Source organism: Scleropages formosus, chromosome 10, assembly GCF_900964775.1.
Source record: "Scleropages formosus chromosome 10, fSclFor1.1, whole genome shotgun sequence".
Classification (NCBI taxonomy): domain Eukaryota; kingdom Metazoa; phylum Chordata; class Actinopteri; order Osteoglossiformes; family Osteoglossidae; genus Scleropages; species Scleropages formosus.
The window spans coordinates 6,193,051-6,212,448 of NC_041815.1; the positions used below are offsets into that span (position 1 = coordinate 6,193,051).

The 19,398-nt window shown below is 46.1% G+C and overlaps 1 protein-coding gene across 1 annotated transcript; it reads left to right on the top strand.

Moving 5' to 3' along the window:
* The first annotated feature begins 541 nt into the window (after positions 1–541).
* On the top strand, positions 542–19,148 carry zgc:153184 (capZ-interacting protein). The gene is made up of 6 exons (XM_018765175.2): positions 542–691; positions 9,959–10,042; positions 12,717–12,788; positions 13,729–13,932; positions 16,000–16,413; positions 17,323–19,148. The coding sequence occupies exons 1-6, from the start codon at positions 686–688 to the stop codon at positions 17,350–17,352; spliced, it is 810 nt and encodes a 269-aa protein (XP_018620691.2). The 5' UTR covers positions 542–685; the 3' UTR covers positions 17,353–19,148.
* Positions 19,149–19,398: the final 250 nt, after the last annotated feature.

Consider the following 19,398-nt stretch of genomic DNA (forward strand, 5'->3'; position numbering starts at 1 on the left):
TCGTAAGTCACTTTTGACATCCTGGACCTCTCTGCCCTGGTTCGATTATCATCATGATCTCTATGCTGCTTAGTAACCCTGCGGAAGTGGACAGAACTAGACCCAGCGTACAGTAATGCTGCGGAAGTGGACAGAACCGGACCCTGTACAGTGACTCCGTGGAAATACACACTACGGATAGTGTGCGTTTGGAGGACATTGTTGAAGCTGTCTTGGTCTTCATTTCAACTTGTCGCTTTCTAAATGACTGCATTGTTGGACAAAGAGACATATTTAGTTGTTTTTATTGGCTGCGGGATTTTTTACCCATGTAAAAGTATTCTCACAAACTAGGCTCGCGGCTCAGAAACACTGACTGAGGCACTTTGTGGAAGCTGTCGAGATGCTGGCCGACCAGTTCTCCTTCTGGCCGCAGGATGCACACACTCTTCTAGGGTGTGTGTGCATAGCATATGTGTGTGTGTGTGTGTGTGTGTGTGTGTGTGAGAGAGAGAGAGAGCGAGAGAGGGAGAGCGACTATAAAAGGGCACACACCCGTGAGACCAGCAGCGCACCGTGCAGCTTCACACACTGTAAAGCGAAAGGAGGAGGAGAGAAAGAGAGGGAAACTGACTGACGGACCCTTTTTTTTAACGGCGTTTCGGTAAAAATAAGGAAACACTTTGCCGGCTGGAAATTCTCAGGAATGGAGGTAAAAACGATTTTCAACAACACATCTGGCAATGTTTGGCATTGTTTCGCGCGCTTCAGTCATTCTCTCCGAACATGACAGCGCGCGTGCCGCGGTCTCGCGCTGCAGCTTTTTACGTCAGTGGTAGTTTGTCCGTGGACTTGCGTGCGCGCGCATGTGTGTATGTATGTGTGTGTGTCCGCGGTGACAGTATCTCCAGCGTTCACAGTTACACGTACAATGAAACCCAGCACATAAAGCCTCCTACTTCTAGCCCGGGAACAACAGATAGTGCAGCGTTGGTTCGAAACTCATGATACACCAGGAAGGAATAGGACGTGGTGGTGTATTAATAATGTGTAAACCACTAAAGCTGATAATCTGTCATTGTAAGAAAAACTGGACTAAGGAGTGAGCTACTCAAGATGAAAAGTGATTTAAATAACAATTAAAATACCATGTTTCCTCAGCTCAAGGACTCAGTTCCTTTGCCTTAAATCTTAAGGGAAACAACCCAGTTATGTCCTTTCTGACGAATAGGCCCGCACGTGCGAAGAAACGCATGCCGAGCAACACCAAATAAACAAGATGGTCCGCAGTTCTTTAACAACACGATGTATAAAATGCCTGCAGTCGTCACATTAATGCATTTTACAGAAAGAAATATGCACATTTTAATTCAATTTAGTTTCACTTCCGCCTCTCAAGGCCCCATCCCTTGGAATTTTTGGGACTGAACCGTTGCATAAGAAGCACAAAATTTTATGCAAGCCCACCAGTTTGTGAAATAAGTGTTTTCGTGTCATGATTTGAAAAGCATGGCTGGTTTTACATGGAAAAAGCACTCTTAACCCATGCAACAAGTCGGATTCTGTGGCGAGGGAATTTGTGGCTCAAGCGGCAAGAAAGAAGGAAACTTCCATATTCTCACTCTTCGCTCCCGTCTACCCGTTTCTTTGCTTTTGTCACAGTGATCACGGAAATAGTTTCAATGCATTTTTCGCGTGTGCGTTGCTGAACAACGTTGTCGAAAAAAGGTACATTTTGGGAGCCACCAGGCGGATCTTGCGGTTCTGCCGTCTGCTGTGTAATTGTGTGTTTTCGGGTTGTTGGAACCGTGTCGTGAACTTTAACGGTAACCTGAGTTTAGTGAAGTGATAGGTTGAATCCCTAAAAATAACTACACAAGCAAAACAGTGTGTGTGAAATTACATATAACCAGCAGATGACGGCCTTTTGCGGGACAGGTATCTTCAACTGGGGCACCTATCTACGTGAGAGCTGCTGAGAACCTTCATGGAAAATAAAAGGGGTAAAAATAACATCTTGAGCAGTTGGTGGAGACACTGGCCACTTAACATTTTGCTCACGTGGATGTTTTTAGCTTGCAGAACCGTACACTTCTGGTGATAGTGAGATTACTGAGCCTTTAAGAGTCCACAGATGAGTTTTACTGGCTCCCACAGCTGGAAGTTTGACTGTTTGCTTTGTGAAGCGACCAGATCTTATGATGAATGCTGAGAAATTGACCTGGCGATGGTTGTTGAAGACACATGCTGGTGTGTCTCGCACCTGTAGCACTAAGATTGCTTGAACTGAAACATTTTCGGAGAAAACGGTATACTTTTTCCATGATGGCCAGTGGTTCAAGTATGGTGCCTTGACCTTTTCAGGTGTTCAAGTTGTACTGTGTTGACTGGTCTGTGTGCTGCGCATGTTGGATCTCTATTTGTAAATTCGAATCACAATTCTGTGTACATTCACTGAGGACACCTACAGTTCCTCTACTTATCTGGTTACTTGTTTGTTCCATGATGACCACCCAAACAGTATACTGGTTGATGGCGGTCTAGGACTCTACTTCCTTTACTCTTGTTCTTGGCCTTCGCTGTACTTGCTTCCTGTTATTGCTTAAGTCGCGGCAAAACTGATAAAACCACAGTTTTAAAGTATAGTGCTGTTTTAAGAATAAAAAAGAGCAGATGTCACACCTGTTCCTGTTGTATTGTAGCTCATTTTGTATGGCTCTCAAACTTATTTCCTTATATAGATTAGAATGTACCTACTTTTACGGGTTAAAATTAATACTTAGACTTGCAGCCAGTTGTGGGTTGGCCCACAGTCCTTCTCTCCGGTGGGTCTGGGGTTTGAGTCCCGCTTGGGGTGCCTTGCGGCGGACTGGCGTCCCGTCCTGGGTGTGTCCCCTCCCCCTCCGTCCTTACGCCCTGTGTTGCCGGGTAGGCTCCGGTTCCCCGTGACCCCGTGTGGGACAAGCGGTTCTGAAAATGTGTGTGTGTGTGTGTGTGTGTGCAGCCAGTTAAAATTCTATGATCAGTCACTTTGTAAATATGATCAATTAACACAAGTGCTGCAGGCATTTTTTTCAGCAGGTAAAGTGGCAGTAAGTAGTGTGCAAGGTGCTGGAGGAGAGCATGGTTTCTGTGTGGCAGTTTCAAAACTCAAACAGTTAGATATCATCAGTCAAGATGTGAAAGCTTACTTCCGTTGGAACAAAAGATAAAAATAAGAAAACAAAAATGGTAAGTTTCTGAGAATGATAGTTAATTGTGAGGCTGTTAAGGGAGTTTATTTTTCCTTAACAATGCCAGAAGACCATTTTAAAAGAAGTGGTAGCTATCTGTCTTACTTATGTGGCTCACGGGAAAATTTCTGTGTTTATTTTTAAAACTGGGAAGTTTTACATGGAAAAGCATTTCTTTCACTTTATGCTTTCATGTTGTTTATAGAGTCAATACACAGCATCACACATTGTAAAATTACCAGATTTCTCTAAGAATCCAAGTACACACACACACTTTCTGAACTGCTTGTCCCATACGGGGTTGCGGGGAACCAGAGTCTAACCCGGCAACTCAGGGTGGAAGGCTAGAGGACACACCCAGGACGGGACGCCAGTCCGTTGCAAGGCAGCCCAAGCGAGACTCGAACCCCAGACCCACCGGAGAGCAGGGCCCAGTCCAACCCACTGCGCCACCGCGCCCCCAGAATCCAAGTATAATATGTAATTATTTTTCGATGTGGCCGTGTTATGAGACATTATGTAAAACAAACAAAAAAAACTCTCCACTTCCTGTCCTTTGTTTTGTTCTGTGTTTCAGTGTGTTACTTCTTCAAAACCAGCAGGCCAAATAAAATTATGGCAAATTTATATGGTATGGAAATGTAATGCATGTCTGTTAATATTTTTTGAGTGTTTCTGCTATTTTAATCCACCAGCAGTAGTCAATTCTTTTGAGGTGAGAATTCATTTTGTCAAGGGTCATTTTACTTCTAGGGGTTTTTTAAAAAAAAAAAAACACATATATACTCATGAACAACAGTAAGTCATACATTTTAGCTGGCATTGCCTGTGTACTTTGGGAAAGCAATGTATTACAACTGAAAGAAAAATTACATTAAGTTTGTAGGTGGTTTTTTAACCTGAAGTTCAGCACTATGATGTCTGTGTTAGTTTTGTTTGTTTTAATCTTTGTTAATTCTGTTCTGAATAGGCTGGGGTTGTTTATAGACTCTCAGTGACACAGTTCGTGGTGGGGGAGGCTGAAAATTCTCTACATGCTCACATGTAGGCCAACAGCACAGGACAAGAAGACACATAAAAGTCGTGCTGCAATGCACGTGATCTACGTAGTTTTCAATGAATGAATGCTATTGACTGTCTTAAGGCTCACACATATTTATGACTTGAATAAGGGTAATTTCTGTTTGGTCGTATTTGTCTTTACTTGATTAAAATGATCCAAGGTTAGGAACTCCACCATGCTGCTCTGCTCAACAGAAACCTGGAAAAATGTGTTTTAATCAGCCATCTACAGTCAGATGGAGCTTCTTCTTGTCTGGGCTGTAGGAGAACGTGTTGGGATTCCTATCGGGTGTGAGCCAGTGAGTCTTCCTGCAGGCTTCCTGCTGTCCTCTCTCCTCCACAGAGTCATGTGCTCAGCATCCATGTGCTGGTGAATCCAATCGGCAACAGACAAAGCCCTACTTTGTGAGGGTGTCCCAGGATGATTCAAAGTGGTTGGATGAAAAGCCTAAACCTACATGGAGCCCCTTTCTGGGATGGTGTTACTCCTCCATCACCAGTTCGTTTTAACCTCCTTTTCAGTCTAATGGGGAATGGATTTATTAACTTACCACACATTTCTCAAATCTGTGTTCATTTAAAGCTATAAAAATTGCCATCAGTAACAGCTGAAGCGCTTTAATACAGATACACAATTATCAAGTCATGTTTGATACCACTGTTTTGTTAGTACACTTGACTCAAGTAGCTGCTTATAGAAGTGACATTCAAATAGTAGAAGCATAGATAATCATACAAATTTAGGTGTCAGGAATTCAGGGCAGAAATATGTCCAAAAGAGATGAGTTTTGGGACCTTTCTTAAATCCTCGGTTGGATTCTGCAGTTCAGCAGAGATACAAGTTCACGCTTTGGGGCAGGTCAAACATGACTTGGGCACTAGTGTTATGTGTCAGTTGTAAAATGTTAGCGGTGGAGGCCAGAAGACCAGAAAAGAGGGAGTTACAGTAGTCCAGGGAGGATATCACCATGGCCTGGACCAGGAGCTGTGTAGAGTGGGGTATGAGGAACACTCGGTTGCAGAGGGAGGAAGTGTGTGCTTGGTCCTGTTATGGGTTCAGTGTGCTGCGACAGCGTGGTGTTGTGTTTGTATGTGTAAGTTTCAGTTTTTTTGGAATAAGAAGCTTTACAGCTACATGTTAAATGTTACAAATTTTGGTCCTTTTCCCTCAGTGCTAGAAATGCGTCATAAACAGATTCGAAATGAGACTTTAAATGACCCTCAGGGATTTTCATGAACCGTATCAGAAGACTGACAAGTTTATGTGTTGTGTTCTGTAGGTAAACGCTTTCACTTCTGATATGATGCATAGTGTGACTGATGTTTCTTCTAAAATACAGGCTATTTACATTACTTGGCTTTAATTTCATCCATGAGTCTTTCCGTAAACTTATATCAACTGATCTAATTTGGATTCTTTTTCTGCTCAGAGTGTGTTAGTGTAAAGCAGGGTGGATCGCACTAAGCCAGTGGAAAGGGGCTCGCCCTGCCTGTGCCCCCAGGGATCTCCACCTTCTACTGCTTCATCCCTCCCTTCAGAAAGTCAACGCATCTTCTCTTCAACTGTTTAAGAGTAGTCTCTAGACACATTTAAGATTTCATTCAAACAGATTAATTTAAAAAAGATGTAATACTTCCTAGAAGAAGTGATTTTGCAACCCTGGCAATTTTCCATGTGTGCCTTTACTATTGGTTCTCTGCATCTGTGCCTCGTGCCTGTGGCTGTGCGTATTCTGGTTGGCCTACTGTTGTGATTCTCTAAACAGAGGTTCTGCTGCTCAAGAGGCTTAGAGCAGTCGCAGTGTTGTGCTCGCTATGCGGTCTGTGCCAGCCGCTCATGGGAAAATATAGTGGAAACCAGTGATTCCCAGTTGGGAAACGACATCTGGCTGCTGTAAACGTGTCACTGGTTAACTTCCTGGCTGCGGTCCCTGTTTTTAAAGTACAGTAACGTGCCTCACTTGGCTCTGTGACAGTAGAATCACAAGCCCTTTCCCCTGTGGATGGAGCCAGGAGCCTTGGGAGGGCTGAGCTTCGTTCTCAGGCCGTGTCCCTCCAAAATAGATGAGGCATGAACCCCCATAGAAGTTTCCCACACATCCTTGTTGCTGCCACTCAGGACTCTACTTTCTGTCATTAAGGAAAAGCTGGCCAGTAAGAGCGAACATGGTTTCCATTAATGATGGGAACAATCATCTGTGTGTGTGTGTGTGTGTGTGTGTGTGTGCATATACTGATTAAAGAGGGACTCAACTTTGTCCTCAACCTTATCCAGATGAAGCTGAGAACCAATCTAGAAGGTGGAGCCACTCTCATGAGGATCAATGCACTCTGCTCTTCAGTATGGAAGGGAGACACTCAGGTCTGTGTCACAAAAAACAGGAAGGAGGAGACTGTCTACTGGATGATTTTACTGGTAAATGGAGACAGAAGACAAGTGAGGAGAGGGGTGGGACATGGATTAGGGCAGAGCACATTGTGAGGGACAGCAGATGGATAGCCGGTCAACAGTTCGGAGGAAAGAGGAGGTGGAGCGAGTGAGATCATTCACAGAGTGGAGAAAACAGAGAAGGGAGAAGGAACAAGGGGAGGAACATGGCCATAGCGGCCAAGAGCGACACTGAGGTCATGCTTTTGAAATTTTCAAACCATTTTTTTAAACAGAATATTACTAGATCACTTAAATGCATAGTAGAAAATACAACGAAAATGTCCCATGATTCACCGACCGAGGAAAAGCGTGCACGTCCCAGATCATCTGATCTGTGCCTCAGATGAATTTTGGTCTGGCTACACCCTTAGGTGGGCTGTGTGTATCTTAAGAGCAGGAATGCCATGGGAAGTGTTTTTCCACATGCAGGCGCTCAAGTGATAATGGAAGCGAGTACAGATTACTGCACTGTTGCAGCCAGAGCTCTTGTGTCCGAATGTGAGCTACGCACAGAATGAGCATCATCAGCTCTAGAAGAGACATGTTCAACCAGTAGACCTGCCACCTTGGGACTGTCCAGTGTCCCTATTCCGCCTTCTATTTCCATTTATTTATCTGACACTTTTGTCCAAATCTACTCTACTTACAATGTTAAATTTGTACACTAAGCAGCTTATCATGATTTACCCAATTATACAGCTGGGTAATGTTTTACATGAGCAATTCAGGGTAAGTACCTTGCCCGGGGTAGTGCCGCAGGAGTAGAAGTTAGAAGCTCTATCCCCTACGCCACCTGCTGCTTGTACATAACTTAGAAACACATGGTGCAAAAGCTGAGAGAGAATGTCCAGGCTGCCATTCTGGTCCATTTCAATGTCTCCACACAGCTGATGGACTGAAGATACTGGAGAAGGCTATGGTCTCCACAGCATCCTCTGTCCACTAGTGCAGAGACAGATGCCAGCAGTGCAGTCAAGGCGGATGAGGCCATCAGTGGAATTAGAGAGGAAGCTTATGAAAGTCTGTGAAAGTGAGCGTTGCCTCACTGCGGCCTTTAGGAGATGAAATACGGTAATGGAAGCTCTAAAGACTAGAAATGGAAACGCCAGAAATGATCTCTTGTTAGTGCTCCTCTTGAGGAACATGAAGTTCCAGGCACCGCTACTCATATGAGACAGCAGTTTCAGTCCTCGAAATTAGGCCTACATTGGACACTCCTCCACAAAATACCTTAACAATGATGTATCCATTAATACAGCGGTTTAACCCTTATTGATGTAACTCAAGGTAAACAGCTTGTTTAAGGATTGGAGAGCAGGAGCCGGGATTCGGACCGGAGCACCACGAATCCGTACAGATGATGGCTCAAAGCGCTACTCTATCCTTCTTCTGCTCAAGCTGTCTTACAGTTGACTAGACCATGGGTTTGTTTCCATGGAGCTACAGGAGATGACAGCCAGCCTGCAACAGTCCTCCAGCTTTCTCACGTCACTCTGTTTGTCTTTGGGCTGTATGACGTAGCCTCGTCTTCGCCATGTGCGTCCCAGGCCTCGCACGTCCTTTCCGTAAAAGAAAGGAAATGTTCTCAGCCTTGTGCGCAACAAGTGAACAAACGATATTCTTAACTTAGGCTTTTCTCTTCTCCCATTTGTGCATTTTGTTACTGAGCCGCCACACTTCAAGTGCTGCTCAGTGTATTCCTTTCATGTTGATCTCCTTCTCCCCAAAACGTTATTGATAATCCTTTGTATAGCAACAGCAGGATTGTCCACGGTCATGTCACAGGTTAAGGTTTTATGTATGTGCATCCTGCATGCAGACAACTGCATAACTGTGCATGGTCATTATTAAGCTGAACAAAAAGGACAGGGGTTATTAAAAAAAAGTTTCATCTGATCACCACGGCTTTCCAAGCAGGAAATGACGCTTTAAAGAAAATACAGCTGTTCTTCATGCTGCTTCCTGTTGCTCTTTGGCTTATCCATAATAACAATGGCTCTGCGTGACGTGGAGAAATAATAAAAAAAGAACAGACATGCTGTTTTGACATGATTTATATATAGCAACAGGTCTTTGGAAAAGATATATAAAGGCATACAGGATTAGGACGGACTGGGTTCCCGTTTTTATGCTGTTCTCTAGTTCTTGCTGGGTAATTGTAAGTGAACGTCTCCTTCTTGGTGTTTGACAGTGTAGAAATATCCCAGCTCATATACTGAGGCTCTGAGTAAGGAATAAAACATAAAAAACCCTTTATTTATCGCTGTGGTTTAAGGAGCACCACCCTGCCTTAAATCATGTGGTCAGCTTTTCCACTGTAGCTTAAAAACCTGCAGGGCTCACTAAACTTGTTAAAAAAGAAATTTAAATGAGAAGGAAAAAGAGAGGTTTTTTTTTAATGAGGGCACCTGGAAAGCAGCAACATGATAGTAAGCTGAAAACATGTCAGTGTTGTGCTGTGTTTTCTCTCAAGCGCTCATTAATAGCGGGAAAACTTTTACATTTCCATCCTTTTTGGCTTTTAGCTGCAAGTGCTCTCAGATAAACATGTGCATTTGTACAGTTATTTCATACAGGGGCGGGGGCCATAACACACTTAACTGAGCCTCAGTGAAGCCAGACTGATTTTGCACGACTTGAACCTGGCTGGTGATTCTACAAAATCGACGGCGCACTGCTAAGCTGGTAATCGTAGGGTATCTGGTGGGCTAATGCTGTTCATGTTCTCTTCTGTTTAGCATTCCTTTGATAGTGATTTCTCTAATTCACTCTGAGCACCAACAGGCTGTTACGTCTCCCAAGCCCGAGTTCCGACATCACATCCCCCTCCGTCTTGCAATTTGTACTTTTTGGATCTCGGGATACTGCTCTCCAGTTGGCGGGGATGGCAGAAGCTCTAGAAGTTTGAGTGCTCTTCTATGATGAGTTCCAGGCCAATGCAAAGAAATTGTACCAGTCTTCAAGAAAAGTTTACACTCGGGTGCCAGGGGTGTCCGGTCACGCTCTGGGTGGACCATGGAGAGATCAGGAATACCATCATCTGACTTCTCTCATTGATAGATCGGCTGCTTTCTTCAAAGTGCCCCAAGCGGTAAATGATGGTATACTTCAGTGAACTGATTGCAAGAAGCACATACGGTTGTTTCGAGTCTCGCTGGGCACCCGTACCATTGTCCACAGGAGTACAGGCTGTATCTGCATGAACAGCATGCACTCAGAGCCCATCTAACGCCACGCACCCCATGCTTTTCAGGAACCCCCAGTCAAGCCTTCTGTTTCCAAGCTGGCAGAGAAGTTCAAAGGTCAACCTTTCCCGATACCCAGCAGACATGAAGAGGTGAGACTCATATGGTTTGCCACTGTGTTCTTCCTGTGTGTTTTTCCTCCATGTCCACCTGCCTACTTGTTGCAGGCAGTGATTATTATAGTTGCTGCTTAGCTGACATCTAAAGCATCTTATTGTATTTCACTCATTTATTATACAGCTGCATACTTACAATGGATTTGTTCAGGGTAAGAGAGTTCTTCAAGGGTAAAAATTGGAGTGAGGGGAGGGACTTACTCTGACAACCATCACTTTGTGGCCTTAACAGCTATGGTACCTGCTATACCGATGTAATAACAAGGTACTAGCATGTGGTTCCCCCTCATGGGGCCAAAGAAAGTTTCCCAAGGCAGAGGCTCTCACCCCTGGTCCTGGTATCTCCTTGTGTATGTTGGTTCTCATTTTAGCACAGCTGTTAGCCCTGTCTGATTTACCTCACAATTGTACCCATCGTATTCACTCTCTTCCATCCAAAACAGTCATCGGAGAATGTAGCTTGAGTTACATTTACATTCTGCATCTACATACATTCAGTTAGCAGACGCTTTTATCCAAAGCGAAGTACAACTCCGACCGAACGCAAGTTTGTTTTAACCAACGGACAGAGAGACATAGATGCAGACACGTGATTCTCGAAGTACAGCCAGTTTGTCTGATTTTGCCATCCAACCAGCATGCATTGCATGGGTAGCTACTTACAGAATTGCTAGAGGGTAGAAATGTTCACAATGGATCACTTTAACAGTAACAATACATGAGTCGATAGGTAATACAAAGTTTTTGCGACAAATTACATTATGTACATTTTTGGCATAGATGCAGGATTTGGAGAAATGTGAGTCGCCGAGCTGGTGCCATAGTTGTTAAGGACAATATAGGCACGCGCGCACACACTGGCTGAAGCTGCTTTCCCCGAGCGAGGTCACGGCAAGCGAGAGCTTAACCCAGCAACACAGGGCACAAGGCCGGAGGGGATACACCCAGGATGGGACGCCAGTCCATCACAAGGCACTTCAAGCAGGACTCGAACCCCAGACCCGCCAGAGAGCAGGACCCAGTCAAGCCCGCTGCACCACCACATCCCCACAATATAAGTAATAATTATTAAAGAGCTCGGCTGCAATAAAAACCAACAAATCAGGTGGTCTTCAGACCGGGGCTAGCTGCAGGTGCGAAGCACGCTTTATTTACAGAGCATGGAAGTGAACGCAGAAGTGGCCCGAGAGTCTGTCAGCTTCTTAGTTAAGCAACACAAGCAATGGTATTGAGGAAGAAATGGAGCGGAAGAAGTGTCTCTCTACCACCATCCGGTAACGGCCGCGTGTACTTCGTGGTTGCAACCACAGCTTCGCTTCCTTCCCTAACCCCACCCCCTTGTTCTCGAACCCTGCCTCTCGCACACTCCCTCCTTCCCACTTTTCATCTCTCCAGCCCGATGAGCAGAAGCGCGGTCGCTACTTCCTGATTCTACGAAGTCACCTGAGTGGTGTCACAGACTCCGAGGGGGGCGCCTACGCAGGATAGCAGCAGAATGAAGAATAACCTGTAGGGTGGTACCGCACCCCTGTGCCCGCAGCAGCTGCGCGCGCACATGAAATCGCATCGCACAGTTCAAGACAATAGCTGCGGACAGGTATTTGCCGTTCGCTTTACCATAGTATTGGCTCGAGCTCTCGCTGCGCATACTTGAAGGCAATACTACGGTAAAGCGAGCAGCAAATACCTGTCCACAACTGCGGCAAAAAAACCACTAGAGACAGAGACACATTTCCACAGGGCCTGATGCACGAGCTGGTTTTCAGTTTTCTCCTGCCGGATTTGTGGCCAGTCAGCCACAGAAATGACCGTGCTATTATTAAAAACAGCCCGCTGCGGCCGCTGACCGGTGCCGGCTTAACGCGTGCACCCTGTGTGCTCCGTGAAACTGCAAGAGTAGGAAAGAAGAGAAGCACCGCACCAAGTGGATATCTGCTCATGTCTCTGTGACCAACTAACTCTGAGCTCCCAAACAAGACATTTAATTGCTGAGCAGACACTTTTCTCCAAAGCAGCTTCCAATGAACTCTATGTAGTGTTATCAGCCCACACCTTATTCACTGTGGTGACTTACACTGCTAGATACACTACTTACACTGGATCACTCATCCATACATCAGTGGAACACACACACTCTCTGTCTCTGTGTCACTCACACACTATGGGGAACCTGAACAGCATGTCTTTGGACTGTGGGAGGAAACCAGAGCACCTGGAGGGAACCCACACAGACATGGGGAGAACATGCAAACTCCACACAGAGTGAGCAGGGATCAAACCCACATCCTCTGGCAATAGCCAGGTGCTGCGCCACCATTCTGCCGATGTCGTTAACAGCCGGAGGTGGGGAGCAAACCTATGACCTATGGAGCCAAAGGCAGTAGAGCTAACTACTGCACTACCAGCTGTCCCAGACATTGCGAGCAACAGTGTAATGAGTGGATCCGTAAGTGCAGTTAAAGCGTCATCATGGAAGGCACAGTGTCGTGTGCAGTTTGCTTCATTTCGCATTAATTCAGCGAGTAGTAAAGAGTACCAGGCTAGAGGGAATGTTTGACTTCGGCCTGGAGGGCAAAGGCTCTGCTGAATGTCTTGTACGGCGCCGTGAGCTGTCCTTTTGACGGACGCTCTCCTCTTTTCTTTGTCGCAGAAGCCCGCCGTCGGATCCACCCAGGCATCCAAGAGCAGGAACCGCAACTCGGCTCTCATTGAGAAGCTACAGGTTCGTGCTGCGAGCCACCTCGCCGTCGAAAACGTCACACGGGGCCTCCCGGCGCGGTGGGAACGCCGGCCGAAACGCGTCGGCGCGCTGCGCAAATCAAGCGTGTTGTTTGCAGAGTCCGAGAGCGCTTCCCTCTTTTAATCTCCCTACATTGCTGCTTTATCTGGCTTGTGTGACGAAAGGGCCGTTGACTCGCACCCGAAAATAGAGCCGTTTCTGATGTCTGGCGCAAAAACAAGCCAGAGCCGTGAGATAATGACCACGTCCATCAACGCGAAACGAGCCGTATTTCTCATTAATTCCATAGTGTAGGTCGGCAGCGATTCGTCCGGCGGAGCTCCTGTCCTATCAACGAAACATTAATCGGTACTTTTTAAAACAGCAAATCCATGTTTATTTTACTATAAGTGGACAGGGGCTCTGAGTGATGCTGCCACCTAGTGGAGAGAATTGACCCTGCAAGTAAGCTTGAGGTGCCTGTGTGTGTGTGTGTGTGTGTGTGTGTGTGTGTGTGTGTGAGTGGGTGTGTGTGTGGGGGGGGTGTCCTGATTACCTGAGGATAAACCCAGGCCAACCGAGCTAATAAGATAAGAAGGAAAGGGAGCTGTCGACACAAACCGAGACGTCAAAGCGCTGCAGCAATGGGGCAGAAGGGCTGCCGATTCTCTCTGCTGCTCTGCTCTCCCGTGCAGGTAGGGCCTCGTGTTCAGCCCTAGGCGGGTGACGTCCCTCGGGTTGCACCCAGTCAGTCCATCTTGGTAGGGGATTGTTTGTGTCTCCTTTGCGACAGCAGAAGAGAAGACACCTTCGCTGCGAGGAACCACCAGGGAAGCTTGTTGTTTCGTGTGTGTGTGTGTGTGTGTGTGTGTGTGTGTGTGTGTGTGTGTCCACGGTCCAGTATTAATGTGCAGTGAGAGAATGTGTCCCCTTTTGTGTCCAGGCCAACCTCTCCTTGTCCCCAACATCCCTGCTGCCTTTGACCCGGAACCCTGAGGCGAAGCTGCAGCCCAAGCCACCCGGCACCACTCCCCCTGTCACCCCTCCGCTGACACCGACGTCCCCCCCACAGCCCACCAGCGAAGAGGAGGCGCCTACCGGCTTCGAGACGCCCGCCGAGGGGTCGGTGCTTCCCAGCTTCAACAAGGTGAGGATGGCTCCGTCACCGACGGATACCAGCTGCAGGGGTATTTTCACGACCCCTGGCTTGTCAGCTCACACATGGCAACACACACAGCGTCAGTCAAGTGTGTATATGTGTGTCTGTGTGAGAGGGCAGGCATGAACGTGCACTTACTGGTTTAAAGTCTTGAGGTGATTTTTTTTTAATAGGCTTTTTTTAGGCTCGTTACCTCATTATGGCCCGAGGGGGTCACACGCATGTGCCAACATTGCCTTTAAGTCGATCCAGAGGGCAGAATGACGTCTTACTACTTTTAGTACCATTCATCCTTGTGTGAGAACTGTACCGGCGGTGGGGCGGGGCTTGTGGGGTGGGGGGGGGGGGGGGGGGGTGGGGGCAGTCCCACACCTGACATGTCGTTCCAACAAACATTTACGTATTTAGCTGACGCTTTCCTCCAAAGTGACTTACAATGTTAAGATACTTACGATTATTTACCCATTTATACAGCTGGGTAATTTTACTGGAGTAATTTAGGGTAAGTGCCTCGCTCAAGGGTGCTATAGCTGGAGATTGTACATTGCATTGTATCATATTGTTTTGACATTATACTAAGCTTATAAGTAAATAAAATCTTTTATTTTAAGAAAACACAGCGCAATATTGCTAAATATGATGGGAAAAGACATGCCATATTGGATGATGCATTGATAATAAAAATATTTTTGTTATTGTTAAGATTGCTACACGTAAAACAGTTGAAATAAAAATTTAACTAAAATTGAAATAAAGCAATTTTTTTACCGTTTGTCTTCCACTTTGCTGATTTATTTTCTGTTTTTTTTTTTGAAAAATCGGGATATTTTTTTTTTAAATAATATTTGGTGCACTGGACTGTCTGGTCAAGTCAAGCGGGTTTCTTATTGTCATTCCCCTGTATACTGTAGCTTGTATACAGCGGAACGAAATGTCGTTACTCCCGGACCATGGTGCAACACAGAAGAGCACACAAGAGTACTAAAGTGCAAATACACAACAGTGTGAGATGAGTGCAGGACAATAAATATACAGAAAAGAACAGTAGATACACAGGACAGTAAATTCACAGGACATGGACTGTAAACTGTACACTGTTTTGTAATGTAGCAGCATAAGTATCTGGTCATTCCAGTATCTGATTACCAGACACTCCAGTGCATCAAAATGGTATTTAAAAAAAGAAAAAAACCCTGATTTTTCCAAAAAAAAAAAAAACTGGAAAAATCAGCAAAACGGAAGACAAATTGTGAAAATTACCTTTTTTTTTCAATTTTTAGAAAATTTTATTTGAAATATTTTATGTGCATAAAAAGTCATGTGTAGATGAACTGTACATATTTCATAATTTAATTCTAGTAGCAAAGTATACAATATGCAGCACAGTCTGGGGAAAGGAGGTGTATGTTTGACATCACATCAGCTTAGGAGGTGTGTTCAGGGACACGCGTCTATCATGTCCCTCAGGACGTTCCCTATGTCCTATACCTGATTAGGCTGACAGTAACCCCCCCACCCCCCATGAGTTTTGTACCTTAATCCTCTTACTCTAGTCCTCCCTCCCATTCGACTTTCGCGCTCGCACGCTTCCTTTCTCTGAGTAGTACCGCTGACTGCGTTTGTTTCGGGGCTTCACAGCTACGCTTGTGTGAGTGTGTGAAGTGATGCGGTGAAGTCCACTAGGACATTAGCGTGCTGCAGACAGTTACTTCGGGTCAGCTGCAGCGATCCTGAGCGAGACATACCCGTTACCAAAAGCAATGACTGGCGGATGATAACTGACACATAACAGTAGGGGGCGTAGTGGTTAGAGCCGTTGCCTTGCAATCAGAAGGGAACGGGACGGAAAGCTTGCTCCTGATATTGTACCCCAGGTCAAGGTACTTAAACCGAAGTGATACAGTAAAAATTACCCAGCCGTATACAGGAATAAAGGAATAAATGATAATAATGATAAACTTCAGCTGCTAGTTATTGGTGTAGCTCATGCCATCTGAACACTCCCAAACAGCGTTGACCAAGCACACTGAGCGTATCTCTTCTATGCACGCTTAGGGACGACCCCGGCTGTCGTTCAAGCGGCGCCCACCCACGCGACAGCACAGGAAGTCCTGCAATGAGGAGGTGCTGCCAGCAGAGGATGGCACCGCCGTCAATTCGCCAGATGCCTCGATGGCCGGAGGTGGCCAGGGAGCGGCTGCAGAGGCTGCAGAGGCTGCAGGGGAGCACCACGATGGTGTTTCCCCTGGCCCTGCCCTCACTCTAAGCCCTGCCCCGGCTGCCGAAACAGGCGGCGACGGGGACAGCGCGGAGAAAGAGGCGGCAGTGCAGGAGGAAGATGATGTCTTTGCTGTGGAAAGCACCGCGAAGGAGGGAAGTGCTGGGAAGGAGGCTCCGGAAGAGCCGCTGCCAGCCGCTGCTCAGGAACCACAGCGAAACACCCAGTGTGGAGAAACAGCAGAGGCCAAGGTCTGCAGATTATTTTCTTTGAACACCATGGTCTGATGACCGCCATTGTTGCCTGTATCGTGCACCAGAGTGCGCTTGTAACGAAATTTCCTTCCCCTGTATGTGTGACCCACCTATAGCTGGAATGGCAATATAGTTCACTTTGACTTTTTTCGTTCGTGTGTTGGAGCAGCAGGTAGGGTAGTGATTAAGGGCATGACCTTGTAACCCAAAGGTTGACAGTTTAAGCTTCATTATTGCTGTGAGTAAGGGGGTGCGATGGTACAGTGGGTTTGACCGGGTCCTGCTCTCCAGTGGGGCTGGGGTTTGAGTCCCGCTTGGGGTGCCTTGTGACGGACTGGCGTCCTGTCCTGGATTCGACCCCTCCCCCTCCAGCCTTACACCCTGAGTTGCCAGGTTAGGCTCCCCACGACCCCGCATAAGACAAGCGGTTGATGTGTGTATTGCTGTGGTTCCCTTGACTAAGGCACTTGCCCCCAGTTGCTAATACAAAAATACTCACAGTGCAAATGGTAGCTGATATTATATGTTGCTTTAGATAAAACCATCCGTATGGGACAAGCGGTTCAGAAAATGTGTGTGTGTGTGTGTCTCTGTTTGTTTGCCCATCCTGGGTGTGTCCCCTCCCTTTCCAGCCTTACGTCGTGTGTTGCCGGGTTAGCCTCTGGCTCGCCGCAACCCCGCTTGGGACAAGCGGCTTCAGCAAATGTGTGTGTGTGTGTGTGTCTGTTTGTGTTTAAAAGTGCCAAGCGCTTAGGGTTAAATGAAGAGCGTAAAATGGCATGTGTTCACTCTAACAAGCATTCACTTTTGAATTGTTTCGTCGTTTGAAAGCTTCGTTCTTCCAGTAAAATGCTTACGCTGAAATAGGACTTTATCCACCTTGTTATCTCCCTTCTCTTCTTGTAGGGGAACCAGCCTAGGAGCCCAGGAGATTGAAGTGGATCATGGGATTAGAGTGGCTTGATGAAACCCAAAGCCTGTATCATCACGGGTCCACCAGCTCAGTCATGCTGAGTCTCTGGCCACCCATCACCCCATCACTGCCCACACACACGGAAGCAGAGATCGGACATTTGACCCCTGCTTTTGGCAGAGGCTACTTCTGACCTCCTGTTTGCGACAGTTTCATTCCTGCTCTTTTAATTGCGTTTTACTTATTATTTTGAAAAGAAGCCACCACTGCACGGGATGTTTGGACGTGAAAACTTTTCCGGGAAACTTCAGTACCCAGCCGTGCCTGCGGCCGTGGTTCAGTATTATTTCACCGTTAGCAAAGCAAAGCAGACTTTTCTCTTCCATATTCGAAATCCTTAGAACAACGGACTTCTTTTAAATGTATTGTGAAATATAAAGAGGTGACAACTTCTGCGACAGCAGAGTGCTTTGAGTGAGCGGATGTCTCGGAAGAAATCGAAATACCTGCACAGCAGTGGAGACTTACCCTCCAAACAGTGTTTGGAGACAATGCGCTGAGTGACAACTGCAGCGTCATGCTGCTCCAGCAGGGTGCGGAAGTGTATCGCTTTGTTCACGGACCAGCGCTTGACGTTTTCCTCCATTTTGCAGAGGGGCTGCTGTCATACAAAATGTGTTATATAGAGTCAAAGAAAGTTTATTCTATTTTTAGAGTATATGCAAAAAAAAAAAAGAGAAAAAAATTTAAAAGTGTTAACGTTGGAGATTACAAGGCGAAGCTAAAAAGACCAAAGGAATTTTAAAGAAATCACAGTTTCATAATAAAGCCATGTTCAGCTGGGTGAGAGCCACGCGCTCGGCTCGGCTCAGCTTAGCCGGCGTCTGTGGCGTCACGTGGTAAAGCTGTCACGCTGTGGTTAGGATTATGGGTTTGTCCTAACCCTAACCCTCAGCAAGAATCATGACAAGTGGAGCTCCCCGGTGTGACACTCAGCAGGCGTTGCTGCGATGCGCTACGAAATGACACACCTGATGAAATGGCAGGTGCCGCCAGCTTGCTGAAAACATTTCCTGTGACACTCGGAGGAAATTAACCCGCGAGCTGTACTGCTCACCCTCTGAAACCACTTTAGCTGTATCGTTACACATCAACCCAACATTTGACACCTGCAGTTTTTAATTCTGCTTCAGCACCAGCAGAAAATACTTCTGCAGTTGCGAAACATCGGCAGCATTGCTGTACGCAGTCCTTTCGTATTCTTGTCTTTCTCAAAGTTGTTTGAGGCTCGGCATTATAGCCATTAAGGACGAGAGCAGTGTTGCGACTAAATCCGACATGCATTTCTCTTGCCATGTAAATGTTTGCAACATTCAGTGCAGTGAAGTGGAATTATGATTACAAGAATCATGATGGCTCAATATGTTAGTAAACACAGACTGAGTTTTGTATTGCAGTGATACTGGTAATGCACAGAAACACACTAGAGCAGTCAGCGTATGGCTTTGTGTATAGGTACAATGGTGAAGGAAATAGCCAAATGTCCCGGAGTTTTCACGTGTTATGAAAATGTGTTTGTGTTAATTTGGCCGTATGTTCCAGAGCAATGCAGAAGAAAATGGAATATTTTTGAGGTCTTTTGTTGTTATCCAGTTGTTTTTCCCTTGACAGAATGGAAAAAGGAGGCTGCAGTAACACAGTTTTGCCACCAGGGGCAGGCGATTACTTGAAGCCATTGGGGTTTGTCATGGTTCCAAGCCATGGGTTTTCTAACCACTGTATACACAGGCTACTGAAAATAATTCATTCAGAATGTAGACACACATTAAAGACATGTTTCTGAAAAAAAAAGACTTGGTTAATTAATGTGTGAGGAGTACCACGTTCTTTACTGAAGAGGGGCAGTGCTGGCAGTTTGAGCACAAGATGGGGGCAGGGGGTCGTAGGTGAGACACACAGATGAAATCAAAAGAATTGTAATGCAATCCGTGAAACCACGCTGAGGTTTAAGTGGGTGCAGATATTTTTGGAATGAATTTTCCGTGGTTCCTATTGTGCTCCACTATTCA

Excerpts from the sequence above, each read along its gene's own strand:
- zgc:153184 (XM_018765175.2), top strand. Across the intron at positions 12,789-13,728 it reads CTCTCATTGAGAAGCTACAG|GCCAACCTCTCCTTGTCCCC; the intron begins GTTCGTGCTGCG and ends TTTTGTGTCCAG. Across the intron at positions 13,933-15,999 it reads TGCTTCCCAGCTTCAACAAG|GGACGACCCCGGCTGTCGTT; the intron begins GTGAGGATGGCT and ends ATGCACGCTTAG.